This window comes from Physcomitrium patens, chromosome 9 (assembly GCF_059467195.1).
Source record: "Physcomitrium patens ecotype Gransden chromosome 9, ASM5946719v1, whole genome shotgun sequence".
NCBI lineage: Eukaryota > Viridiplantae > Streptophyta > Bryopsida > Funariales > Funariaceae > Physcomitrium > Physcomitrium patens.
The window spans coordinates 17,123,631-17,150,302 of NC_143418.1; the positions used below are offsets into that span (position 1 = coordinate 17,123,631).

The 26,672-nt window shown below is 40.5% G+C and overlaps 3 protein-coding genes across 11 annotated transcripts; 2 read left to right on the forward strand and 1 right to left on the reverse strand.

Moving 5' to 3' along the window:
- The first annotated feature begins 2,701 nt into the window (after window positions 1–2,701).
- On the forward strand, window positions 2,702–10,433 carry LOC112286559 (uncharacterized). Of its 7 annotated transcripts, none has more exons than XM_090253300.1 (16): window positions 2,702–2,947; window positions 3,921–4,007; window positions 4,165–4,332; window positions 4,525–4,626; window positions 4,874–4,993; window positions 5,250–5,420; window positions 5,694–5,927; window positions 6,066–6,233; window positions 6,471–6,649; window positions 7,172–7,267; window positions 7,611–7,680; window positions 7,890–8,023; window positions 8,379–8,495; window positions 8,699–9,452; window positions 9,598–9,751; window positions 9,883–10,433. In XM_090253300.1, the coding sequence occupies exons 2-16, from the start codon at window positions 3,977–3,979 to the stop codon at window positions 10,277–10,279; spliced, it is 2,895 nt and encodes a 964-aa protein (XP_090109426.1). In that variant the 5' UTR covers window positions 2,702–2,947; window positions 3,921–3,976; the 3' UTR covers window positions 10,280–10,433. The 7 variants fall into 7 exon arrangements, with proteins under 7 accessions (XP_090109426.1, XP_073392285.1, XP_024384294.1 ...); XM_073536184.2 differs by having other exon boundaries at window positions 2,708–2,947; window positions 4,525–4,647; window positions 8,699–9,500; XM_024528526.3 differs by having other exon boundaries at window positions 2,708–2,947; window positions 4,525–4,647.
- A 1,191-nt stretch (window positions 10,434–11,624) lies between these two features.
- LOC112286560 (ATP-dependent 6-phosphofructokinase 6) lies at window positions 11,625–17,815 on the forward strand. Of its 3 annotated transcripts, none has more exons than XM_090253304.1 (16): window positions 11,625–11,771; window positions 12,018–12,316; window positions 13,310–13,356; window positions 13,727–13,766; window positions 13,956–14,021; window positions 14,331–14,468; window positions 14,773–14,931; window positions 15,092–15,145; window positions 15,508–15,576; window positions 15,773–15,902; window positions 16,052–16,092; window positions 16,278–16,505; window positions 16,674–16,722; window positions 16,903–17,057; window positions 17,171–17,362; window positions 17,576–17,815. In XM_090253304.1, exons 2-16 carry the CDS (start codon window positions 12,173–12,175, stop codon window positions 17,726–17,728), a joined length of 1,665 nt encoding a protein of 554 aa, XP_090109430.1. In that variant the 5' UTR covers window positions 11,625–11,771; window positions 12,018–12,172; the 3' UTR covers window positions 17,729–17,815. The 3 variants fall into 3 exon arrangements, with proteins under 3 accessions (XP_090109430.1, XP_090109429.1, XP_024384296.1); XM_090253303.1 differs by having other exon boundaries at window positions 11,728–11,822; XM_024528528.3 differs by lacking the exon at window positions 11,625–11,771 and having other exon boundaries at window positions 11,829–12,316.
- Window positions 17,816–17,818: 3 nt separating this feature from the next.
- On the reverse strand, window positions 17,819–20,365 carry LOC112286312 (uncharacterized). The gene is made up of 3 exons (XM_024528062.3): window positions 19,775–20,365; window positions 18,614–19,643; window positions 17,819–18,454 (listed from the first exon to the last, which is right to left on the reverse strand). Exons 1-3 carry the CDS (start codon window positions 19,940–19,942, stop codon window positions 17,979–17,981), a joined length of 1,674 nt encoding a protein of 557 aa, XP_024383830.2. The 5' UTR covers window positions 19,943–20,365; the 3' UTR covers window positions 17,819–17,978.
- Window positions 20,366–26,672: the final 6,307 nt, after the last annotated feature.

Below are 26,672 nucleotides of genomic sequence, written 5' to 3' on the forward strand. Positions count from 1 at the left end.
AGGGTAAATACTACAAACATTCTCCCACAATTCTTGAACACATCTTGGCCTTGGAGTGACTTGACTTAAACGCTGTTTGAGAAGGGCCCAAAAATATTCCATTGGATTCAAATCTGGAGATTGAGCTGGCCATCGAAGGAGCTGAAATGGTTGTGAAGAGAGCCAAAACTGAATACTTTTTGCCGTATGTTTGGGATCATTATCATGTTGAAAAACCACCTTAGTAGGATCTAAGTTGTAATTCTGTGTGGTACTTTGCAAGTAGGTTTCTAAATTTTTTTTGTACAAGTGTTGCTCCATTCTACCTTCAATTTGATACCAAGCACCCGGCCCAAAATCAGTCATACAACCCCAAATCATAATTGAACCACCACTATGTTTGATAGTTTGACTAACATGTTTAGGTCCAAGTCGTTCTCCTTCTCTCAACCAACACCAAGACCTACCATCTGAGTTGATTAGGTTAATCTTTGTCTCATCATTGAAAATAACCCGTCTCCAATCATCAACAGTCCAATTTTTGTATTTATGAGCAAAACTCAACCTTGCAAGAACATGTCTTTTGGCAAGTAGAGGCTTCTTTTGTTGCACACAAGCACCCAAACCAGCTTCTCTCAAACCACGCCTCAAGGTGATGTCTAAGAAGTATTTACCTATTTTTTCTCAAAGTTGTTTTGCAGCTGCACTTGCCATTTTGAGACAACCAACAGTGACAAGGTGCACACCAAGTCGCTTTTCTTGCTCTCCTAAAACCTTTGGACGTCCTCCTCTTTGCTTTTCTATTTCACCACTAATCTCCCTCCTCAGATGAGCTACTGAAGATTGACTCATTCCAAGTGAGTCTGCAACTTTTCTTGTAGAAATACCACTCCTAAGCTGCACCAATGCTTGGTGCTTCAATGATTCACACAACCAAGGCATAGAGATACAATTGACAAATCAACTTTCACTATAGATAGTACACAACAAGAGCAACACAAAAAAATGCCCTCAAATCTTGCAACAAGGAGTGTACATTGAAATTTCGAAATTCAGCAAGAAGAAGCAACCAAAACTGAGTACGCACGTCTGTGTGCTTCTACAACACTTTTCTCATAAACCCTACCTCAAATGATGATGAGATTTTTCATCCATGTAGAGGACTGGATGAATACACATAATAAAAAAGTAATTCTATCAATTGACTTATGTGTCAGTTGGAAGGATTAATGAACTATGAGTGTTCAGATTTTGTACTCGGTTTTGTTTGTCATTGTAAATATACATTTTTTTTGTTTATTAAATTTGGGTATTTGATTTTCTCTCATCTTTACGTTACAATTTAGATATCAATATAATTTATAATTCTAATTGCTTTGCAAAGCAGCAGTATATATATATATATATATATATATATGTATGTATATATACACATATAGACACTAATAAATATAAATATATAACTAAGATTATATTATCCATTTCTTTTTAGATTTAAAAAATCAAAATAAAGTATTGAATACTAATAAAGAATTGGATTGTTGTGGTTATTTCTTAATAATATATTTTTCATTATGGAAAAACCAACCACTAGTGGCTATTTATTTATTTATTGTTTCACTTCTTTATATCATGATATTATGTTTTCATTGCAATATTTATATAATCGTGGTAGAGTCTCCTAGAGAGTTCTTTTTCACGAAACCTTCGAAAGTCCGAAAATATACAATATAAAAGTTCGTAAACTCAATTTTTTAAGATCGAACCCAAAAACGATGAAGTGCTCGTTGAGCTCATTCGATGCTTGTGCCGTTGAATTATACCGACGCTTTTAGCAAGCACAATTACCGACATCTGATAGCAAAACATAGAGGCTTGTACGTGCGGAGATCGATCGCATCATTGCTGAGGGGCGATCGGTATATTCCCGTGGAATCCTAATTGCATGCCGCAATTTCGACAGTCAGTTTTGTGGCGGTTGAGAATCCTGGCACTGCCGTTGGACAGACGGATACTCAGAGCTCTAGCGAACAGCGATCACGTCGATCGGATTCCAAGTGCACGGTGCCCGAGCCGTGCGTCGACGCAGCAAATCGTCTGTGTGATGAGCTACTACCACTGAGCGGAGGGTTTAGGGCGAAGAATGGGTGAAAACAGTGCACGCTGTTCGAAGAGCGGCGCGGAGAATCTGAAGGAGCTGCACATCCGGCTACATGGCGGAGTTCTGGATCGAACCATGCACAATTAGCGGGTTTCTATCTGTAGAATATGCTTGCGTGATGTTGGTGCGGCCAGACAAGCAAATGCTAGTGACAACAGCTGCTTCTGTGTCCTCCAGAAGCGAATTCGACCGAGATGGAAGCCTCCGAGAAGCAAAAATTTGTGCGCTGTGATGAAGAGCTGCGTGATGCGCGGAGCTTGAAACATTCATGGAATCAAGCATCGTCAGCTGGATCGGAAGGTCTGCGATGCTCATTCTGGGGTTAAAGGCAACCGGAACACCCGGTCAACCGGTCACAATCGGACCCACTGCTATCGCGTCGTGCCCTTTCTTTTCAGGGTCTGCGTGATCTCGACCTTCCGTAAGTACTGAGGAGCACATCGCGACCGTCGAGGTACAAAGACAAAGGTAGGGGAACGTAAAAGATAGACCCCGCCCCTTCCCAGCGACCGCTTGCAGAGCCCCCTTGGCTGATTCCAATTCCCCTGCAGTGAAACCCTTCCTCCCCTTATTGTTGCAGTCTCCGAATGTGGCCGAATTCGGTTGAATCTTACTTCCGTTCGCTGCAGGTTCGCCGGCGTTGAAGCTGTACTACGCTTGCTCATGTGCATGCCTTCTAGCTGCGTTCAATTTGGTTAGGTCATGGGGTGGTGGTGTGGAAAATTGGCCTTGATTGGGAGTGGAAGCGTCGTTTAAGGTTTTGGCAAGATTGTACAGGCCTCGGGTGCGGGATTGGTTTTGGCGCTGGTAAGTTGATTGTTTCTGGCGCTTTTTTCCTGCTTTCCGGATAGGTTTTCATCATGCTTCTGAGAGGAGTAGGGCTTGGAGAGAAGGAGCAACGTCAGTTGAGATAGTTATCTCGTTCTTGTAAGGCAATTTAGAATGCACAGGGCTTTGTTGAGGAATTTCGTTGGTTGCGAGCTCATGCTACGCTCAGTATGGATAGCACATTTGTGGTTGGTTAAACGTGCGTATCGCTTGAGGCCTGGTAGAAATTTATGGAAATGCGTAGAGAAGTTGACGCATTTGACTTGTTCTGTGAGTGAGCGTAAATTTCTCGGATATGTTGGCGCTGCTGATTAGGATTTTTCCTATTTATTTGGTTCTAAGTCCGTCCTAGTATGTTTGTGTTAGTGCCGTGTTTGCCCTGTTTGTTTTGTTGGATCACAGCAAGTGACATTTGATTTGGAGTATTAAGTTTGCCATTTTGAGTCCGTAGGTAAATTGCGTCGACACTTTCTCCGTTGGTCTGTTCTCTGCATTAGGAGGATGTTAAATTATTAGGAATTTTGAAAATCTCTGGCGGCAGAGCATCATGAATCGTTGATTGTGCAAGTAAAGATGTATTAAGTGCCTCCATCCATCGCGGAGGTAATTCTCCTCTTTGGTGCTATAACTGAGCTGGAAGAAACAAAGAACATACGATCGGGATTAGTGAAGTTTTATGATAGAAATGGGCGTATTAATCTCGATATTGGAATCTATAGGGGATTTAGACTGTGGTCTGTTAGCTCTTCTATAGCTATTCGTGCTACTAGATGGTACAAAAAAAACTAAACAAAAGAGAAAACTTTGTAGAGTGTCATTGCGTAAGCTAAGGTTTGCTACTTTCAGACAAGACTTGTATTTGAAAACCGTTCAGAAGCTTGTTTTAAACTTTGTTTCATATTTGGGTTGATATTGCACGTGTCAAGCGGGTTAAAATATCGACTTTTTGCAGGATGAGGCGTCTATCAGGTGCAGGGAGAATGTGACCAACAATCCTGATATTTTTCAATGGATGCCAATCTATCAGTGCCAGAACCAGGTGCGGAGGAGTGATTTTGTTAGCTTTTCTGGCGTTTTTCTTGTCTGCTTAACACACTGCATTTTTTTCATTCCCTGTTATTCCTACAATTCTGGGTTTTGAACATATTTGCTTGGGTTTTCAACAATGCTAAAATTTACACGAGAACTCAATTCAGGGCACGGACGAGTTGGGAGTTCGGTAGGACACCTGGACCTTAAGGATGACCAGGATCAAGTAGAGAAGAGCGTCAGTAAGCTGGATCTGCATGAAAGACCTGACGTGGTTTCCAGCATCATGTCCACGTCCGACAATTGCCAAATTTCTTCTTTACAATATCATGAAGGTGCGTGGTGCTTTTAGTAATAACCACTAGGTGTGCTTTAATACGGAATTTACTTTGTCGACATATGCATTGTTTCGATTACATCGTCTTATTGTTCAGAAAGAGTTCAGGTGCTGAATCAATCGTAGGGAGATAGTGGTGAGCATGGGCAGCTCTTCACTTGCTTATAAATATTCCGTTAAAACCATGCAGAAGTACGAGGTGACGATTGCGAACCTGTTGCCTTGGAGGTCCCAAGCGATCCCTCCTTGCTTCAACGTCCAAGAATTCCAGGCTCTGCATTGCAATCATCAGGCATTGCTGCTCCTCCCTGTGGTAATTAGTTGTACATCGGTCACCTTTCGTTTCAGTTTGGTGGGTGCAATTGGTTATTAGTTCTCTCTTAAATGTATACATATTTTTTGGTATAGTTTATCTCTAACGCACCTTCCGCTTTTTCTTCGTTGTTTTTTTTCTATGTCCTATTGAATGCTTGTTATTAGACACTGCTTTTGTTCCCTCAGCCTTAAAACTAATTATCTTCCTCCTTCGTGGAATGCAGGCGTTGAGAAGAGGGATGTGAACAAGCGATTGACCAGTCGTGCATCAGAGACTGGGGATATAAAATCATTGAATGCCGGCGCAGGAATCAACGGCATTAATGATGGACGGGCGCCCAAAGGTAAAGACGCCTTAGAAAGATCTCTTTACGCACATCTAACATTCTGGAAGATTTAGTGCCGATATGTCGCCTCGTAATAGTTGTTCATTGATCAATCCTCACTGTCTTATGACTCATGGCATCTTGTTACTATATTGGCTCTTGAAAGTTGCGGTCGAACCATCTCGTATGTGAGTTCGTGCTAGCCGTGCTTGTGCACATATGTTTTTCACAAGATTCTTGCACTTGACATTTCTTTTTTTTCGGATATGTTTAGGCAGGATCGGTAGGGGTAGGGGTAGGGTGAAGGCTTTGCCTAAGTATTCCAAGGATGTGAATTGTGTTGGTTCTGAGGAGTTACAATCAATGAACTCAACTCAGCAGATGGGCATCAACAACCCTCCAAGCTATGCACTGCACAGCTCTCCAGTCAATAAACCTCATGCTGGTATGCCTTCTCAGAGAGAAGCTCTTAATACATATGTCATGTCATTTTTTTCATATGAGATATCGACGGGTAGGATGAGTATTATATCTGTGCCGTCTAGTAAAGTCTCAATCAACATTCAGGAGTCACGCAAATTTTACACATCAGAACACTATAATATGGTTAGTTGTTCCTTTAAGGCAATGCTGAAGGTATTTTCAACGTTAACACATCTGTATGCTACTTCCTTTCCCCAACTAATTTGCCCGTATCTTGACCCTCGTCATTTCTCAGGTAAGACGAATCCAGGTGACCATGTTGATGTCCTCAAAAGGGCTGCAGAATCGGAGGCAGCACATCAAAAGCGAACCGTAATGTATGAGGGTGATTCTAAAATCATGGAGCCTCTAGAGCGGATGCTTGACGACATCTACAACTCTCTTCAGCCTACTGAAGATGACTACAGAAGGCGCCAGCTTGTGATTGAACGTCTCAACGACCTTGTTCGGTCGTTGGATTCTTGTCAAGGTTTCTGTACTTTCCTCTTTGTATTTCATCGAGAAATATCGGTTAAATGAAGGCTCAATATGACCCATCATGGATATTAACGCTCATAATTTTGGAATTAAGGTTTGTTACCTGGGACGGGTATTGTTGTTTGTGTAGGTGTTGAAGTAGTACCTTTTGGTTCTTTTGAATCCAATTTTTACACGGCTTGCGGCGATTTGGACCTGTCTCTGGAGTTTCCTGTTGACCAGGATGTGTCACCCACTTTTACCAAATCTAAGAAAGTGAAAGTGCTGAAGAGTGTCGAGCGCGCCTTGGGTCGGTCAGGTATAGTTTCTTATGTAATTTTTGTGAAACATCGTAAGTCGGTCGTCAAGGGTGCTGTCTCTGATATGATTTCATTCGGCATGTTTCCAATTATTCTGTGATAAGGGTGTTTTTAGTTTACGTAAATCATTTTGTACAAAGCAATTGTTTGTAAGAGGTAATACTGTTGTCAGAATAACACTGGTGTCAGAATACTTCCTGGTTTTGATGGAACTGAAACCATGTGGATATTTTCAGGGGTTGCTCGGAGGATACAACTGATTGCGCATGCCCGTGTGCCTCTGCTTATGTTTGTTGACTCTGAACTGAAGATTTCTTGTGACATATCAGTTGACAATGGCTCAGCTTTGTTCAAATCACGGGTGCTTCGCTGGATCACAGATATGGATCCCAGATGCCGCAAACTCATCTTCATGGTAAGCTTCGCTTGGATCACGTGTTGCAACATTTCCTGTATGTTTGACCGACATAAGTTTAGGTTTGACAAATTCTTCTTTGTCGTGCTTCTTAGTAGAGTAGTTTGTGCCTATACTCATATTGGACATCAAAAGTTGGCAATTCCAAACAGGTTATCATTTTCATTCAGAAGATCTTGGTCCTTCGTTATTATGTAGATAGCATTATGATTTTATCGCTGACATCTTGACTGTTTACTGGCTCAAGGTTGGCTGATCTTCCGTGTACATTTACAAAATGTTTATTAAAATTACAAGTATATCTTAAGTGAAGTTACGTCCAACTCTATATGATTAATGTGTCGGAGGCCAGCACACATTTAAGATACCGACAATCTGATATAAGCCAGTGAATACAGCAGTTCAACTTTTACTGATACAATTTTAATGTTAATACAGTACTCCTTGCAGCTGCCATCCTTATCACAGCCTAACTTTCTTTCTAAGAGACTGATTAGCTTGTCGATGTTGTTAGCGGTGCAGATCAAGTGTTGGGCGAAAGCACAGTGTATCAACGATCCAAAACTGGGAACCTTAAATTCGTATGCGTTGAGTTTATTAGTTGTCTTTCATCTTCAGGTTAGTGGTATTTTGTTCACAACAGGGAACACTTGTAATCATAATAAACCTGCAATATATCTTGTCGCCTCGATTTTGAAGTCCTGTAGCGATTGTCCTGTATCGGGGGTTGTAAAACTTGAATAAGGAGTGCAAGTATGCTGGTGTAGTTTATATTCCTTCCCACATTATTATTTCCCGATGCAGGATAATATGATTCCAACAGTTAACCGTTATTAAATAGTGTCAAGCCCATGTTAGTCTGTTTTTTTTTTTTTTTTTGTTTTGTTTTGTTTTGTTTTTTTTTTTTTTCATTTTGATAGTAATGTTTGGCTTGCTAATGCTTTCCTATTAACCTTTGCAGACACGATCGCCACCAATATTACCTCCATTCAAAACTCTACTTGGAGAACATACTAGTATGCCTGTAGCAGGTGCTTTTGCACGCCATCTCTTTTTTGAAAATATATAGTTGCAGAAAGTTTCTCTGGCCATCTTCACCTACCTCATTTATTCAAAACGTGTCTGGAGAGTGCGCTTTGTAAACCCAGCCGAATAAATGCAATTTTTAGATTTTCTGTCTTACTTCACATTATTTATTTCCATGTTAAACCAACACGACCCAGTTTACGTTTTCTTTTAGGAAAACTGAACAAAGACGCACAACTACAACAAATGCAAGAGTGCTATGGACGAATTCAGGCGCTTGTAAGTGAAGGCTTTGGTCAGGACAACAAATGCAGTATAGGACAGCTATTTTTGTCGTTCTTCGGACAGGTAAGGCATCTTTTCTAAAGTAGTATGTTTTTTTTATGTGGTTCCTATTGCTTTTTCTCGGTGAGTAGCTGATTGAACGTCATTGCTATTCTGCAGCCAGTATTCTCCTTTTGTTGCACCTTAAAGACATGTCTAGTCACTAAGTAATCGTCACAATTTTCATATTTTATTAGACGTGCAGCAATATTGGTTTGCAAAGTTTTTCATGTGTGCTTGTTATTTCGGCATAGAAGCAGTGAGTATCAGGTGGATTGCGATTCTTATATTACTAATTTAATGAGTCCTTGTGCGATGCATGTTTTGCGACTTTGTGCTCATTTGACCTCACGGCCTATGAACTCAAATGTGCTCACAGTTCGCTTCTGTGAAATCTCTTTGGGTAAATGGGTTGGCTGTGTCTCCTTTTTGGGGAGAATGGGGAGATAGCACCACAACCAATCCTGCATGGAACAGAAAACAATACGCCATGAGGGTACCAATTCGATTCCTGCCCTTAAAACTGAACAGCAAGTTTAGAGCCCTAGTTGTTCAAAGTGACTTTACTCTGTCTGTAACCATCTGAAACCAATACATTCAGCGCAATCATTAGGTATGTGAGGTCTGATTGGTTATTCTATATCATTGCTTTTTGATGGATAATTGATTTTGTTGAGCTATGATGTACGGCTGGTATAGGTGGAGGACCCCTTCGATCGAATGGATAATTGTGCTCGATCAATTCAGGATGCTGGTCTTCCTATTATATGTAATAGTTTCGCTGCAGCTTTTGAGTCGTTATTGCAACCACCTGATTGGGACCAGCTTCTCTCATTACGTCAACTTCTTTTTTGCTGGCCTCCTGGTACGGCTCGACCAGATGCATATGTTCGACAATCACTTGTTCCTAACCCAGTCTGGAGATCCAAGCCAGAAATCAGAGCAGAAAAGAAGGGAAAAGAACAGGTGAAGGTGCCCAAAAAATATAGGATAGCAGATAAAACCGCAACAAGGAAGTTGAAAGAGCATTGTTCATCTAAAAATTCGTCAGATGATTTACCTTCAGGACTTCTGCCAATGTTGGAAGGTGAAACTGGTTCATTTCTGCTGAAAGAACGAGAAGCTTTTCAGGGACCAAGTCCTATTCATGTCCTGGATACTGTGGGGCTTGGGGCAAGAGTGAGTGATACCAGCCAAGTAACAGACATCCCTCAACAGGAAGGAGGTTTGGTTATAATGGAGGCATTGGGCTTGGGGTCCCAAGCAATAATGAACCCCGAAGCTGGTGTTCAGGATTTTACAGAAGAGCAGTGTTCGGTTCATCTAACTAGACGTGGAAAGACGTTAAACAAGACTTGTAAGAAAATGGGACCAGAGCAGTGGGCCGTATCTGCGATGCAGTATGCACAATCTCAGGATCGACAACCTGGTCCTGACAACTCTGGAGGCGCAGGTGTGGATATTTTCCATCTACCCAGCGGCAGTTTGCAAGTTTGTTTAGGTGCGCATTGACATGCTTGAAAGGAGTCGGACACCCTAGTTGTTGTGTTTATTTATTTTTGTTTTTGATGTCCTTAATTGCTTGGGTTTGAAATCAGGTACCGCGACATCTTGTATCGACAACGAACCAAGTGAATCCATAAAATTTCCTGGGAAGAAGCAGCAGATAAAGTCTGCAAGACCTTTGAAGTCGCCTTCAGCTGGGGTACCGCCTGGAAGTTACGAGTGTGGTCATTCCTCAGGAACACAACGGTAAGGATTCATCAAACGTTGTAGCGCTGTTCACATATCACATATTTATTATGAATATTATTGCAACTCATGGTCACTAATGTTATAATTTTTTCATTTCGAACAACTGATAATTTTTTTTGGCTACACAGTATCCAACGGTCAACAAAGGCTTCAGAACGAACTGGTCAGGAGAACATTGGAGAAGAATCAGAAGCTTCTTTCCTGCCAAGTGCAGAAAGCAGCCAGATTCAACCCAGCATACAGTCCAATGAACTGGGCAATCAACCACAGCATGGCCTCCAGACGTCTTCGAAACATAGTTCTTTAGATGATGAAAGTTATATCCCTCCCCGAAAGCCAAGGAGGAGGCCTAGGAGATATAATAAGCGACAATCTAATGCTGGCGTCAATCACGGCTCATCCAGGGACGTTGATCCAGGGTTTGTTAACCATGCTAATAACGACGCAGTTACAGGAAGACAAGGGATTCTTACACCTGAATTATTTGTGGGTGGACCATCCACACAAAGGGATTTTCCTACGTAGATAAATTAGTCTGTCAGCGGCATGAATTTTTAAAGGTAGAGACGTTCTTAAAAATTTACGGGTACAGTTTTGTAAAATGCTAGGATGTTGTAATTCCTTTATGTTATACTGGAATCAAAGATCGGCACTCTCAACTCGCCGAACTTCTGATCAATTCAATGTTTGCATGAGAAGGTGGTCATCGTAGAAACTTTTGAGAGCATTGATTTGCTGCTGCTGCACATTGTGCGTCTCCTTGCCAAGTGCTTTACAACGTGTATTTCATAATCGTTGTCCAGATACTTTGTTGGGCGTTTCACCGTTGCAAAGTAGGTGTAGGAAACGATTACAATTCGTTATATCTGTTATGGAGATGCTCTACAATCAATCCTCAATTTCATATTCTTCAAGCACTTTGATGGTCTCTTTGAACAGACGCTTGAAGCACGCTGGAGATGACGAGCGAAATACTATTTGGCTGGCTTCCATCAGCACTATGACACTGTCATATTAATTGGTTTATTTATAGGGAAACCCAACTGTTCCCAAATACGAATTACAAGAAAGAGAGAGAATCAACACGACTAGATGTGACGCAACTTGTAAATTATGAGTAACTTAATAGTATCGAGTTCTTTTTCACTTCTATAGTGAAGACCATATTATCCAAGTAGTTGAGGATTATATCAGACTTAATTTTTAATCATATGCCTAGCTCATTCTAATTTATCTCTAAAGACCTTTTTCTAACATGAATTACGTCATTATGTTAATTTAAGATTTTGTAATTTGAAAATTGATATTTTTAAAATTTAAAATTTTACACACTATATTCAATCATGTATTGTGCAAAATCCATAATCTTTTTTCCAAAAAAAGTATACATTTTTTCACCATAAGATATTTAGAATGCTGGCAAACAATCCAAATAGGATTGAGATTAGAAAAACCAATGAATTACATACAAAATAGTAAGTTACAGTGCCCACCATAACAGAGGGCACGGGCGTTCCACCATTGGGAACGTGGTGGGCATCGAACGAAGGGAAACGTAGCAACCAGCGGAACCGCAAGACAGAGAAACGAAGTCTACTTCGAAGGCTTTGACGCAGACTTAAAAAGTAGTAACCAAGTCGGAGTCCGGATCTGGAAGCTTCATGGATGAATGTCATCCATGGGGGAACAAGGAGAACGCTGCTGTTCGGGAGGCTGACGTTCCCTTCGGAGTAACAAAAACGTTCTTCTCGTAAGAAAAGTTACCCCAATCCAAAAATAGAAAATGAAAAGAAAATAACTTTATGCTTAACTTTGCTGAGGCAGGCACCAAACTTCCGGCCTTACCGAACAGCCAAACAAAACCTACCATGCACGAGACGGCATGTGGAAGGTACGAAGTGAAGCACAGCTGAGATACCCCGAATATGACGACCGAGTGAGACCGGCTTTAGGTGGAGTCCGTCCGCAGTGCTTCCTTGAAAAGCAACGACGAAATTGGTGGACGAAAAATTCGAAGGTTGAAGAAGCTCGATGCATGCAACACCTTTGCGCTTTTTTCAAGGAAATTGTGAGGAGAGATTTTCTCCGCTTCTGTTGTGCTTGCTATTGCTGAGTTGACGCAGGAACCTCTCCAGAATTTTTTACAATAAAAAACTAAATTTGTTCAAGTTGTGGAGTGGAAATCGGTGCGGTGTGCGAGTCGGGGGAGGTAATATGGCGTGTTGCAGCACCCGGATTTCACCAGGATTGCACACTTGTGCAGGAGGCGCCTGCGTTCAACGGAGCGGGAGAGCGGAGGCGTGTCTTGGAGTTTCTGTAGCTGAGGAGAAGGGACTCAGCGCATTGAGAGTGAGTAGTGAAAAGATTGAGGAGAGAAGGAAAGGCTTTCTCAAGGGGGAGTATCATCGGAAGTTTGTTATGCACGCTGTTGTTATGGAAGTGCCGGTGGTTAGGGAGACGAGAATGGGCTTGAATTTGAATGGGACGAAGGTTTACACTGGCGCTGGTGGTGCAATACTTGAAGATGTGCCACACTTGACTGATTGGCTGTCTGGATTACCGGTGAGAATTTAGGTGCCGTGTAATGTGTATTGTGAAGTGTAATATTAGTTCATTTTTTTTGTTTTATTTTGCTTGATCAGCTGCTTGTTGTCCCATGCGGACCACTTAGGTTGGTTCTTGTTGTGCAACGGTCGGCGGACTATCGTTGGCTTGCTGTTTCATCGCTCCCTTTGAGAAGTTTTCAGAAATAATTGTGCTGACTAGAATTTTTTTTTGTGGCTGATATTGACGCTTTAGTACGAAGCCTTATGGTTCTTTTATTGTTAGCATTAATACACCACCTTGCGATCGTCGTAAGTTGTTTTCGCTGTTTCCAGATTTGGTTGTTGAAGCGAATCCGACTTTGATGCGTAAATGACCAATGTATTAGATTCTCTCTCGTTTCTCGGCTCTTCCCTCCCCCCTCTCCATTACAGAAAACCTTGTTGTAGCGAAATTAATTGGAAAGTGGTGTTCCCCGTAGTTTTGAATCGCAGTTTTTAATCAAAATTTTGGTTTATTGTTTGGTACTGGATCGATAAATCTTTTTCCTGAACTTGCAATAGTAAAGAGCTTTAAATTTCACATCTATGAACGTCCTGAGTGACCCTGCTCTCTTCCACCTGCTTGAAACATGAAATTTTTGTGTTGAGCACGAGAACGTCCCTGCATCTGAGCACATACCCGCTTTCAAGGTATTTGTCAAGCGGGTGCAGATATGATGCTGGTAGAGATGCTGAGTCTGAGAGAAGGGCAGTCTTGCACTGCATAATTACATGACATGAATGGTTCAGCTTTCTTATTTTATGGCAGAAAAACTCGGAGACTTTTAAATTTGAGTGGAAGGGCGTTTTTATCACTGGCTATTATATTCTGGGTAGACTTGACGACAACGTTAAATTCATCACCATCCAAAACACCATTTTGAAGCTAATTGTTGTTCTTGGTATAGATCACTTTTCATTTTTTACACATTGTCGTAAAATTGATCGAACTTTTTCATTATGATTGCAGACCTACCCGAATCCATTGAAATACAACCCTGCATATTCAGCTGCGAGGTAAAATATCGTTTGTTTTTGTTTTTGTTTTTGTTTTTTATTTTTTGGAACTAAATCCTACTATTATTCGTTCTTGAAAACATATTCTTAGATTCTTTCTTTGTCGGAGTGGCTGTGATTCCATTGTGTATAGCAGTCTTTGTCCATGTCGATTGCTCAGAGATCTTTGCAGGGTAGCAATTATGTGCTGATTCAATCCTTTAGAAAAAGATGAGATAAAAGGGGTAGAAAGCTTGCTCTTGTGAATGAGAAGCTAGGATAAATGAAATAATAATTATAAGATACTTGAGGCTTTTTAATCCGAAGATTTTGTACAAAAATTGTTTATCCTGTCTTGTAATAATTATCGTATCTGATGTTGGAAATGCAGGCAGTATTTCGTCGAGGAAACTGACACTGTTGCCAAAGACGTAAGTTTTGTCTGCGTTTCATTACACTCCTGAAATCTGAACATAAATTCTTAGCTTAGATATGTAAAGAGTGGATTCCGCCGTTTCAGCTCTATGCAGTTTTTGCTGTTCTGCACAACAATACTATGTATTCATTCCTTCAGTCTATTGGTAAATTCGTAGTTAAATGCATTGTTTCTTCATCAACAGGTCGTTGTGAATATCAACGACGTCGGACATGGTATCCACTTCAGACGTGCTGGTCCACGAGACCAGGTACTCAACTGCTGTCATTTCCAACTTTATTCTCAAATAGTTACTGTTTTTTAGTCACTTCAGCCTATTCCTGAGAAGCTTCGTGCATTCACATGTTCCTCACTAGTATTGTCTGAATTTTACATCTACCTAGTATATTGCACTCTTTGTTCCAGTTCCTAAAATGTGATGTTCCGGTTTTACATCCTGCTCAAGGCAAAGTATTTTCAGAAATAAAATCTGATAGAGTGGTTTTATTCATTCGCAACCGATTCTATAAACGTTGCAAGATTATTTTCTGACGAGTTTTTCCTTCTAATTTTTCTTCAGATATACTTCAAACCAGAGGAAGTTAGAGCATGTATTGTTACTTGCGGGGGGCTGTGTCCCGGTATTAACACTGTAATTCGTGAGATTGTGTGTGGTCTATGGACGCAATACGGAGTGCGTGAGATTTTGGGCATTGATGTAAGTGACAAATTGGTATCTGGCTGATAGTCTAGATTTATAACTAGTGTAATCTCTCAGCAATTGTTGTAATTTCCTTTCGAGCGATTGAGGCCTGTCGATTATATATATTGAGTCATCATCCTTGTTTTACTGAAGTCTTGAGATAATGTCACATCCAAGACACCGATAATTAGACGTCGATTGACTGTACTGTGAAACTTACGCCACTATTCTTATCCGCTGCCTCAATATTTTCTATCATGACCTCTTCAGGATTGGTTATGTAGTCGGATTACTGATGATCATCACGATTTCTTCGCAGGGGGGTTACAGGGGATTCTATTCAAAGAACACTATTGATTTGACTCCCAAGACAGTTAATGATATCCATAAACGTGGAGGCACTGTACTGCAGACCTCTCGTGGTGGTCATGACTTGGGAAAAATTGTGGACTCTATTCAGGACCGTGATATTAACCAGGTTAGACAATATCATGTTCGGCGGCCTTCACGAGTACCTGTAAAGATCGTACTGTTATGTGAGTAATGTCACTATTTATGGAAAATAAATTGTTTTAAGCAATATCCTTCTAAATTTTAGTCCAATGGTAGATGTTCTTACTTCTTAAATGATTGTGAAGGTTTATATTATCGGTGGTGACGGGACCCAGAAAGGAGCTAATGCCATATATGAGGTATCTTTCAACGACGGTGTAAAACACTCCGTGCAGATGCTGTAGGCAAGCCCCAAATGAGGGTTAGGCGAATTTGAGTGCTTGCCTGGCCAGTTGGATGGGGGTTTTAAAGAATTTTTTCCTGCGGCTTGTAATACAAATATGCTCATAAAAAAATAGATCGACGTGGGATCGTTTTAGGCATCTTAAGCTTCAGACTTTTTTGCCAGTTTCCCACAGAATTGACTTCATAGCAGAATGCTCTGTTGAAGAATGTGTAACTTAAAGACGTCTTGTAAAGATCCTAATTAAGAGGTTAGCATAAATTGATTCTTGAATTGATTACCCCCAATAACATTCAGTATATGGTCTTTTACCCGCAGGAATGCAAAAGAAGGGGTCTGAAGGTGGCTGTTGCAGGCATTCCCAAAACTATTGACAATGACATCGATGTACGTCACTGTCTTTTGATATACACTTGGTAGGATTACGTGCGGTAGAAGTAACTAAGTTTCAGGAAGCTAATATTTGGATACGTGTGTGCGCAAAGACTACCAGATGACATGATTAATTATGTATTGTTTTCTTGAAGTCCAAGTGTGCCACCGTCTAATGCATATTTGTCGAATGTGGTATTTGAGGTAACAGGTCATAGATAAGTCATTCGGATTTGATACAGCAGTGGAAGAAGCTCAGCGTGCAATCAATGCAGCTCATGTGGAAGCTGAGAGTGTTCAGAATGGTCTTGGCTTAGTCAAGCTGATGGGACGCTATAGTGGTGAGATTTTTAGCAGAATACCCACCAATATTCAAGCAACATACATCAGCTGATTTGCTTTCAGGAGTTGGGACCTGAATGAATTTGCTCCCTTCTCTAATGTTATTTTGGTTTGTTTTGTAGGCTGATTGATTTACTTTGTGGCGCAGGTTATATTGCAATGCATGCAACTTTAGCAAGTCGTGACGTGGTAAGTTTTTTTTCTTAGTTTCTTTCCTTTTCTTGAGTTTTTGTAAATGGAAGGACCGCAGATTAGCTGCTTTAGGCAGAGTATAAGAAAATCATATTGATTGCAGGGAAGTTGCTGCGGGTACCTTTGATGAAACAGCTGGATCTGGTGAAAGATACTCTGATCGTTTTATGTGGTGAAATCAGGACTGCTGCTTGATACCTGAAGTACCATTCTATTTGCATGGATCGGGTGGGTTAATTGAATTTGTGCGTAAAAGACTTCGAGAAAGTGGCCACATGGTTATCGTTGTAGCAGAAGGCGCTGGGCAAGAATTGATGGCTGAGTCCACAGTGAACAATAACGACCTCAAAGACGCCTCTGGAAACAAGTTGCTCCTTGATGTTGGTCTTTGGCTTTGCACCATCTTGAAGGTAATTATCGTTGTATATTTTGTATTTCAGGTTATATTTGAACGGATTCGCATAGATCCTAGATGATGGTTTTAAAAGGGAAAAAAAGAATAAGGTTGGATCCATATCTGCACATTTATCAGGTTTATGGACCTTATTTGATTGTGTGACCACAACATTCATCTTCAGGATCATTTCCAGGCAGAGTTTAGGGAAACGCTTAACCTGAAGTACATAGGTATGATAAAATGACCAAAACCTTCATTGGTCTCTCTCTCTTTCTCTCTCTTTCTCTCTCTACCTCACAGATATCGACGTCAAGTGAAAATTTTGGACTAAACTAGCAGAAGACCTTGCGCTTGACCCAGTTTCAAAGCATCGAGATTTGACTAAGAATAAAATCACTGTGGTTTTTTAGATCCTAAGTACATGATTCGAGCGATACCGAGCAATGCTTCTGACAATGTCTATTGCACCTTGCTCGCTCATGGTGCGATTCATGGAGCCATGGCTGGTTACAGCGGTTTTACTGTGGGACCTATCAACAACAGACATTGCTATATTCCCATAAAAGTAAGAATTGTCTCTTCTTTGTTTTTATCATGGACGACGCCTATAGTTTAGCTCGGATGTTATGAATGATCTTCAGTGGATTATTGTATACTAATGTTCGCGCTTTTTGACAGAGAGTGGTAGCAAAATCTCGAAATGTGAACGTTGCTGATCGAATGTGGGCACGACTGATGTCATCAACAAACCAGCCTAACTTTTCGCGATATGAAGAAGTTGTTCAGCGGCAGCGGAAGCTGAATGCACAGAAGCAAGAAGAGGTGGAAAATGAAAAGTCAACGCTATCTTCAAACGGCGCCTCCAAACCAGTAAGCCTTCAAAACGTTGGTCGACAGAGCTAAGATTACTACACGCATTCAACGTACAGCAATGAGATCACATTCACAAGATTCAGCTGTCCGTAATCTTTTAATTTTCTTCAAACTTACTGGCAATTACAGGTGTTCTATTCATCTAGAGTTCCAATGTGCATTAGGCATCTGTGACCCCTGTGACTAACATTCTGATTGCAATATTGCCAGGGAAATGAACGTGCTACTGAGGACGAATCGGTGTTAATTCATTCAGGGGACAGGCAAGAATTTCCAGTTTCTGCTGGTGGATTGCAGCCTTCACCGATATCATCACCTGTAGCTGGGGAACCCACACCTAGTGTAGACCATGCTGCTCCGTGACTTGCCGTTTGTATCTTCAAGATGTTTGAGTCCCTGAGAACCATGATCGGACGCTCGGACGTTTTATGCCATGACGCTTACTTTTAACCGTTTGTACATAATTATGATTCGCCATTTGCTTCTGCAGACAAGAGTTTCTTATATTCTCAAATCATCCCAATCTTGTTGCTTTTCCTCTTTGAAGCTGAGAGCTTAATTGGGCTCGTCAATGAATTTTTAAGTTGGAAGGATAAATGTTCACTAAGTGCATCTAAGGAGTTGAAGTGCGGCCTCGGGGCGCATATGTCCCTGGGTAACAGTGCGTGTGCTTCCTCTTGCATCTTGGGTTGACTTCAAGCTTGGCTTTCATTGAGTCATCACTATCGATGGACGACGACGATGACGACAATAAAGACCTCACCCTGTCAGGATCCTCATAGTCTGATTCACCCCGTCTTATTTTTAGTTCACGTTTTTCATGCAGTCTGCGACGCTTGTCAGCTTCACTTTCTTCAGACTCGCTACTCGATTCGGAGATCAAAGTTACGAGGTGCTTCCTCCAGTCTTCTGATTCGCGGATGTCCTCGCGCAGCTTGGCTCTTATTTGAGCTAATTGGCTAGCTTTCCGATACCTTGACTTAATCGTCTCCCACCGCGTCATGGTCTCCACCTCAATTGATTTGTAGTACTCTGTAACGCCAGGAAATGGAGTATTGTTCGGTCTACATCTCCCGTAGATGCTAGGACCTGCAATAAGCCAGCCTTTAATGACAGTTCACATGTATAACCTAAGCCTGCTATGCTGAATTTTTGAATTGGCTCCGATTTACTTGTGTAGTGATATTGTGAAAGCTGACAGAATGAAGAAGCGAATACGTGAAGAAAGTTCGAACATGAGTTCATTACCTTCAACTTTGTAGACGCTGTATTTACCGTGAGTATCCTGCCAATCAGGACCTCGCCATCCATACCCTAGCCCAGGGTCGAGTTCAATGAGGCTCAAAGCCGGCGGATGTTCTTCATACTGGAACTGGACACCACGACACAAATGCGTGGGTGATCGATTACGCACAGGAGTGTTTAGAGGTGTTGTGTCAACGTCCTTTTCCTCAATGTCGAGTCGCCACTCAAAAGCATTTTCACCTTGCGGTGCACCTCCTTTCAACAGCTTTGGTACATTCATGCTCGAGCTTGCGCTTGCTGCCAAAGCGCAAACATTCGAGTCAAGCTCCATGGCCAATCCATAGCCTGGAATCACGTGAGGCTTTTCATCGCAGGGGAGAAATACCTCTTTCCCCGACTTGTGAGCTGTTGAGGATGCCATTATTGAACGACATAGATTTGAAGAAGCTGTGAATAAAAACAGCTTAAGATCTTGTAGAAGTTTCAATTCATTCGATGGATCGTCTTCATTCGTCTCTGAGGTATCCCCTGTCCTTGTTTGTGTCATGACGCAGTCTTGGCCTTCGGATTCAAGCTGTTCTGAGACACAGGAGTCGCTTGATGCCACTTTGGACAGTTGTAGCACTGGTGAAGTTTGTATTATTGGGTCCTTCACAGGTAATTTATCGTCTCTCTGAGTATCTGGCGCTGGATTTAACGCATCTCTAGATCTCTGCAATTCCTCAAACCAGAGCGCTGCGAAAGAGGTGGTCTTTTGGGGACATGCTGAATCTTGCGACGGAGTTGGAGCACTGATCAGAGATGCCATGCCTGGAATTCTGCAAACAGATGCTATTTCTTGGTGTCTTCGCTTTTCTTCGGTCCAACCAGTCGAGCTCTCATGATGTAGAACTTGCTGTCTTTTGTATAGGTTGTTGGACTCTTCCTGTGTTATCCTGATGGCTCCTTTCTTGCGAAACTCCTCTGCCAAGATGAATTCCACTTTCGCCATCGCCTCCTCTACGAACTTGTTTAGAATGCTGTCATAATTCATCTGCGGAGTGAATAAGAGAGATTAAAATCTGCTTGAGCCTTAGAATCTTGTGAATCCAACTTCAACAATCAGTGGCACTTATCTGCGGATGCGACAATTGCGAAAGTGATGAGAGACCGCTTAATACAAACCTGGAATGTATCATCGACTTGAGTGACGACAGTGCGCTGCGAAATCGGACAATTCGATGACATTTTACACCAGCTTCGTACACATGTGTGCACGATTAAGAGAGTTCCTGCCATGAAGATGGTGATTGCGGGGAGTATGATCACCAGGTATTGCAAATAGTTCTCCATGTCTTGTTAATTCACCATTAGGTTAGCTTGTGTCTGGCTTTTTAATCATTTATGCTGAGCTCAGATTAGGTGACTCCTTCCCTAGCACACCTTATGAGGAGGCACAGAATCGTGTGCAAATTAGTTGCTGAGGATTGCTTAGCTATGAATTCCTTGTCGACATAGCCTTATGGCAAGCCATAACCCTTGTCAAACTAAGTAGTGACCGTAGCACACCCATCATGGTAATCGTTTTGCCATAGAACTTTTGTTGGATTTAATGATCCGAGTAGCGTCACGGTATTCCTGTAGATTTTAGGCATGCCGCAACCACCTTCGGAGCCTTGATACCCCACTAATCTGGCAGAGCGTCACACTTCGACTTCGAACTTATTAGCGTTACCACAACAATGTTCGGCCCACCTTTTGGAAACGTTTTCTCAAATTCAAATTTGACCTCAACAAGCTACCTCTCCACACGAGAAGAAACTTGATCGTAAAATTCTTTAGTCGCTTCATTGCTGCTGATGATGTCCAAAGGACTAGAGGGAGTTTGGGAGAGCTGTAACGTTCCTTCTGTATTAGATCCCAAATAAGACGTTCTTTGCAACCAAATGGCATGGAGTATTACCCAAACATCTTCAACAGAAATTGGTCGGGCCCAGTATCACCAGTTCGAACCTTTGGACTCTAGTTTGCGGTTTATAACGCTCAGCAATCAAAGGTCATTTGCAACAATTATGAATTGAGAGTTAGTCATTACAAATGTTACAAGATGTCAACTAACAACAAGATATGAACGACCTGGCTAAATTACTACGCAATATTTAATACAAATATTATGTACAAAGTGTATATACAAACATTATTTTAGTAATTTTCAAAGCATTGGTAACCAAAACATTTTGAAGTATGGTTCTCGAAATTCTGAACCATTGACGTGGAAATTACCAAGAGTCAATCAGACTAAGCGGATTGTGTCCTCGAAGATCAGATCATGACGACCAGTGCACCACTGATCTAGACTTCTCACACTGAGTGCCTAAAATTCTCATTTGGCCCAGGACTTACAATCGTATAATCACCGCCTCTTTGCTCCGACACTTCCTGAGAAATGGGGTGAGTCTGGATGCACACCCAGACGTTCAGGACAGTGTAGAAGACCTCCATTGTTTGTCCTATGAGCCAACCGCGCAGCCTGGCCTGCAAATCATTCATCACGTCTACTGCTTTGAGGTTCATCGTTATATATATATATATATATATATAGATGAGAAAATAGGAACTCTACGGTACTTTTTACTTAAGAAAACATAGTTGCGAGAGCAGTCACATCATTACTGCCGTAATCAAAGAACGCCAAGCAGAAAGGCCTCAGAAACCCCAGGACAAGGTGCAGATTAAATGGCTTCAGAACAACTTGCACAATGGTTGCAGACACGTCATGAAACATGCACCTGCATACCTTTTTGAGATATTCCAGTGCGGATTAAAAATAAGCGAACGATTAGGTTTGTTTCAAGTCCTCTCATCCCAGTGATCAGCAAGAAGGTAGACACGTTGCGATGACACTCATTGAACACATCAATCAACCGCATTCAATGCTTGACTGAGGTATTCCAATCCATTCTATGGCATGCAAATCCTTTCTTCGAACTAGCCTAGTCCTGAACAATGCCGGGCATTCTCTGTACTTGTGTGAAATAAATCACCCTGTGGCTCTGGCTTTTCCATAGCTATGGCATTGCCAAGTCACGAAGAACAACTGTATCACCTAGACTTGAGTGACACCAAATAGCGTACCAATTGCTGTAGGTAACACGAACTGAACTTGGACTACTGGAATCACCTCAAGCTTCTCTAGGAAAAAAGACAGTGCAAAAAGAGACAACAGTTCCGTGAGCTTGTCCTGTGTAAGAGCGCCCGTCATAATCATTCGCATCATGGTGTGCACCCTCTTATAAAACTGATTCCGGCATTAGAGATGCCTTATTCGACGTCACTCACCCAGGACACTACAACCCACATGGATTTCGAAAAACGTATCCCTGACACCGTGCAACTGTTCACAAGTCATCTGGATAATGCCATCTGAAGACTCTTGACCGCTAAGCCAATTATAGCATCCCACACACAACAGTACCATCAGGATTCTTTTCATTTCTACCTCTTCCGTCATCTGCTCCTCGTCTTTCTCGATTCTGAAGCTCTTGGCTGTTTCCTCGTCCACTGAGACTTGGGACGTCTGCACTCCATCAGCAACAGCCTTAATCTCCCGGTACAATGCCGCCAACTGGTTCTGCAACCGTTCAGCTGCACCAGCTCCACCACATCGAACAAGCATTTGATTCAAAACTTCCACCTGCATGTAGACGCTAAATCCTTTCAACTCAAGCTCCGATACCAACACCAACGCAGTTCAACTACAATGCCCTCCGCCGAACACTAATCCACAAACCATCGTCGAATCCTACTTTGGGTACTCACCTATCCTCAACCCTCAACAACTGGGACCCTAATGAACGCCTTACAAACATAATTACACTAATCCAAAACCAGACCAAGAGACGTTTTAAAATTATAACCCACCTGACCTGGCAGCGTCCCCTCGATGTCATCAAGGTTGCCAGCAGAAACACTCAAAGTGGACAGAAACGCTTCGTCACCCTGCACATACTGAGAATCCAGAACCGATACAGACGTGTCTAATCACCTTTATCCATCACAGAGAGATTACAGTACCGAGGTGAAACGATCACACACATCTACAACCAGAGAATAGTTAAACATCAAAGCCATCACCTGGAAGATTGTGCATGCCCTAGCAAATCTACATGCCTTGCACAGAAACACTTGGTGATTCACTCATTTCGAACAATACAATCAACCATCTTCCAGGTCTCTCTGTACACGGAAGTCTAAAGAATTGTGTCTAGTGCGAAAAGAGTTGGGTTGTCAATCAGAAAGGAAAACTTGTCTGAGTTTCTACAACATGATACTTTTCCAGGAGTGTGTTTATGAGGAGGCCAGGTATTTCAAAGGTTTCTGTTTGTGTGGGTAACAGGTCGAAAGTGTCTCAGGTTGGGTTTTAGTTTCGGTTCTGACAGCAGCAACGACCGAACATTTATTTATTTTATTCGAAGCAGCTGAATCTTTTACTTGTACTGGCTGAATATGAGCAGAACTTCCGCTCACATTCACAACATTCAGCAGTTTTGCTTGAAATGGCTTTACACTTGTTGCCAAATCAGTTGAAACTCGAGGTGAGCAATCCACGTCTACATGAGAAAGGTTAGAAAAAATAAGACATTTGCTAGTGGGCGTCCCTCATCAGAATCGGACGCTGTGGGCTGAACTTTTTTTAAAATTTTAAAAGAAAATACTTCTTTTTTCTTACACCAGTTGCATTAATCTTTTATATAAAACAGCTCAAGTCAGGAGATAAACCAATTGGATAAATCTAAGGAGACAAAAACCATTTCTAATTGGTTGCATATCTCATTTTCTAATTGATTGCATATCTCATTGTTTCCATAACTTAACTTTTGATCAATCAAAGATCAAAATTTGCATGCTATTGTTGAAGATTGCCAAGAGTAGTATTGCAAGATCACTAAGTTTCCAATAGTAAATTTAGTAAATAATTTTTAATTCATATTTTTCATTGCCAACAACACATGTTTCCATTAATATCCAATAAATATTTAAATCTAAGAGCACAAAGTACAACTTGATCTTCAACATGGATGTATTTTTCTCAATTAGTGCATGTAAGATTATATGACTTTGTTATTTTAGATTGTATTTGTATTTTGTTATAAGTAATTTTTGACAACATTTATTCACATTCAATAACTTTAGAACAAACAAATTGTCTTACTAGAGAGTTATTTTATATTTCATTTTGAACATAAAAGGATTTTTTTGTGTCAAAATAATCCATTTGTGAATCTTATAGTAGAGAGTTTGCGTTACATAGAAGCATTTAAATGCCTAAATTATAATGAAATTTTAGTAGAAAAAATAATTATTTTTATAATAAAGTCTTTTAACATTTGTATTGGTAAAGGTGAGAGACCAACTTGTGATTAAATTAATGTAATTTAGTTTGAATTTTCATATGATAATCTAATTATCTTTATATACCTTTACTAATAGAATGACTTAAGATAAGCAATTATCTTTGTCTTTATTATTGCTTAAGTATTGCTCCATTTATTTTGATTAGAAAAGAGTTTTTAAAATAAATAAATAAAATGATTAGTAATAAGATCTATCAACTTATATAAGTTATGTTTAGAAGTATAGAAGAGGTGATTTTGATTAGATTGCCTACTTTGTTCTTCTACTAAATCTAAGTGACTTGCTTTTAGCATCTTCAATATTACTAGGCACATGACTTAGAGGCTATATATTTCTTATATATCTCTTAAATTTGAATTCAAGTGATCTATTAATATCTTGATTTGATCCTAAATTTCAACTTAAAATAGTTGTCATATGCAAGACAATTTAAAAGAACTTATCAAAAAAATCTTTCATTGTAATCTTAGTAGAAGTTTTAATCAATGATAATCTATTTTCAATTTATAGGTTTTAAATTTCTTTAGAATAAAAATTATGATTCTATGATTAGACTATACACATTCTACTAAATATAAGATATGAAAATAGAAGTTGAATTTGTCTATTCTTTCTTCTAAACATGCTTTTAAATAAAACTATCTTTTTTCTAATTTTTGTTTATTTTTCTAATATAATTTAATCTTAAATTTTCCTGACTAATTTTATTAATCACTATAAGAATCAATTGGATAGGATGTTCTCTCTTATAAATTAATAATATTTCCAAAAATAAGAAAAAAAAATTCTATTTGATATGTAAAAAATAGTTTTTTTTTTTTTTTTTTTTTTTTTTTTTCCTACCTTTTCAAACTCTCTATTGAAATAAAAATCCCACAAATCTACAAAATTAGTCAAAAGAAAATAATTCACAAAATATTATTTTCAACAAATGCAACTTTCTATTCTTCTAATATGTTTCCAAACTCACATGTTCTTAAATTAACATGGTAATCTAAAACAACCTATTATATTGCATGACTTCTCTTGACTTGAGAATCCTCTTCAAATGAAAATACATTCTTTTCCATTCTTTTAACTTCCTCTTTACATTACCTTTGTCAAACATTCCCCTTATAAAAAAAAAGGGGAATGTTAAATAGACCCAAGTTTTTACTAAATCAATCCACCCATCTTAACTATCATGAAAAAAAATGACCTCTAGCTTCATCATGAAAACCAACCACATTACCATATTTTTCATATTAAGGATTGGTTGATTTTGTAAAACCATGGATCTGTTTAACATTCCCCTAATAAATAAATAAAACTAACAATCAATCTATCTACAATCATCTCAATTCAACTCTAAACTTTATCCTCTGCAATCCTGCGTGCAGGCGCTGGTGCTAGCAACGTCCCTCCACACACTTCGTTCCGAAAAAACGGAGATCCCTCTCGTCGAACTCCCTGGAAACATCTAAGGTCTCGTCTCAATTTCGGGTGGGGCTTTAACCCTACAAGTTACGGATTCTTCGATCTCGCATCGGGGAACTGCAACGTGCAGGGCAAGGAATCAGGAAAAGGAATCCAAAGTTGAAGACCAAGATGAGAATTTTCTTTCTGAGCACCCGTCAGGGCCACCCTCGTAACTTCTGTTCACATCCTCTGCTGTCTCTCCAGCATCATCCTGTGCTTGCACTATCCACTCCCAGTATCCAAAAGAGTAAGTCAGGTCGTACCCAGCTCATGACTTCATGTACTGCACGTCCATCTGAGGCAGCACTGGTGTTGAACAAGCCCCAACTTGCACTCCCAGCTTGTAAAGCTGCGGCACCACAAGTACATAGCCATGTACGTATATATGCGGAGCGACAAAAAGTAAGTAAGTGTGTGTGTGTGTGAGTGTGTGTACCCAAGCAGATTCTACATCGAATACATTGTGCTCTACTTCCTTGTGACATGCTAAACCCATGAGAGCGTCCCAGTACTTCAGATGGATGTCACGGGAATCATTTGCAGTCTTGAGTGAACATACAACAGCACGGACGTAGGAAAACAAATACAAAACAAAGGAAGAGGAGGATGACCAGTTTTTTAATTCGTTTTCTTGCATTTCTCTGATATGATAGGAAACACATACAGCGTAAGAAAGAGTACTGAGAAATGCATTCACCCGACACTGAGTTGTAGAGATGAGTTGCCAGGCAAAGCCCTGGAGTTTTTGAACTTCCGGGAAAAGAAATGCCACACGAGTATAGAAGCCAAAAACACTGCGAAGGCAAGTGCCAGGAATGATGATGCCAAGTACTGAGGTGAGTTTAGGTGGCGTTGTCGAGAAGGCACCCCTCCCACCACATCACTTATGCTCTCAGGACACCCTTCCTCTCATCCATTCAAAAAAATGAAACTCTGCACACCTTCTAGGAAGCATAAAAAACTCACCTCAGTATATATAGATATGTATATTTGTATATTTATATTACCCTTTTTGTAACATTTGTTAGAAAGTTGGAAATTGAGTTGTGAAAAATCATGATATTCTGGTGTTAAGAATACTGGGTTTTGAGCGAGTTAGCTTTGCCAATACTCACAATTTTATTCCATTGATGTTACGAGACAAGGCTATAAAAAAAATCCCTCAAATCAGCATCATATAAACGCCATCCTGATTCCGTTCTAATCGCTA

Excerpts from the sequence above, each read along its gene's own strand:
- LOC112286559 (XM_073536184.2), top strand. The coding sequence starts at position 3,977 with ATGGATGCCAATCTATCAGTGCCAGAACCAG. Across the intron at positions 7,268-7,610 it reads TAGTTGTCTTTCATCTTCAG|ACACGATCGCCACCAATATT; the intron begins GTTAGTGGTATT and ends TAACCTTTGCAG. Across the intron at positions 8,024-8,378 it reads TTTTGTCGTTCTTCGGACAG|TTCGCTTCTGTGAAATCTCT; the intron begins GTAAGGCATCTT and ends ATGTGCTCACAG.
- LOC112286560 (XM_024528528.3), top strand. The coding sequence starts at position 11,969 with ATGGCGTGTTGCAGCACCCGGATTTCACCAGGATTGCACACTTGTGCA. Across the intron at positions 15,146-15,507 it reads GAGCTAATGCCATATATGAG|GAATGCAAAAGAAGGGGTCT; the intron begins GTATCTTTCAAC and ends TTTTACCCGCAG. Across the intron at positions 16,093-16,277 it reads CTTTAGCAAGTCGTGACGTG|GACTGCTGCTTGATACCTGA; the intron begins GTAAGTTTTTTT and ends TGGTGAAATCAG.
- LOC112286312 (XM_024528062.3), bottom strand. The coding sequence starts at position 19,942 with ATGGAGAACTATTTGCAATACCTGGTGATCATACTCCCCGCAATCACC. Across the intron at positions 19,644-19,774 it reads AAGTCGATGATACATTCCAG|ATGAATTATGACAGCATTCT; the intron begins GTTTGTATTAAG and ends TTCACTCCGCAG. Across the intron at positions 18,455-18,613 it reads CAGCGTCTACAAAGTTGAAG|GTCCTAGCATCTACGGGAGA; the intron begins GTAATGAACTCA and ends GGCTTATTGCAG.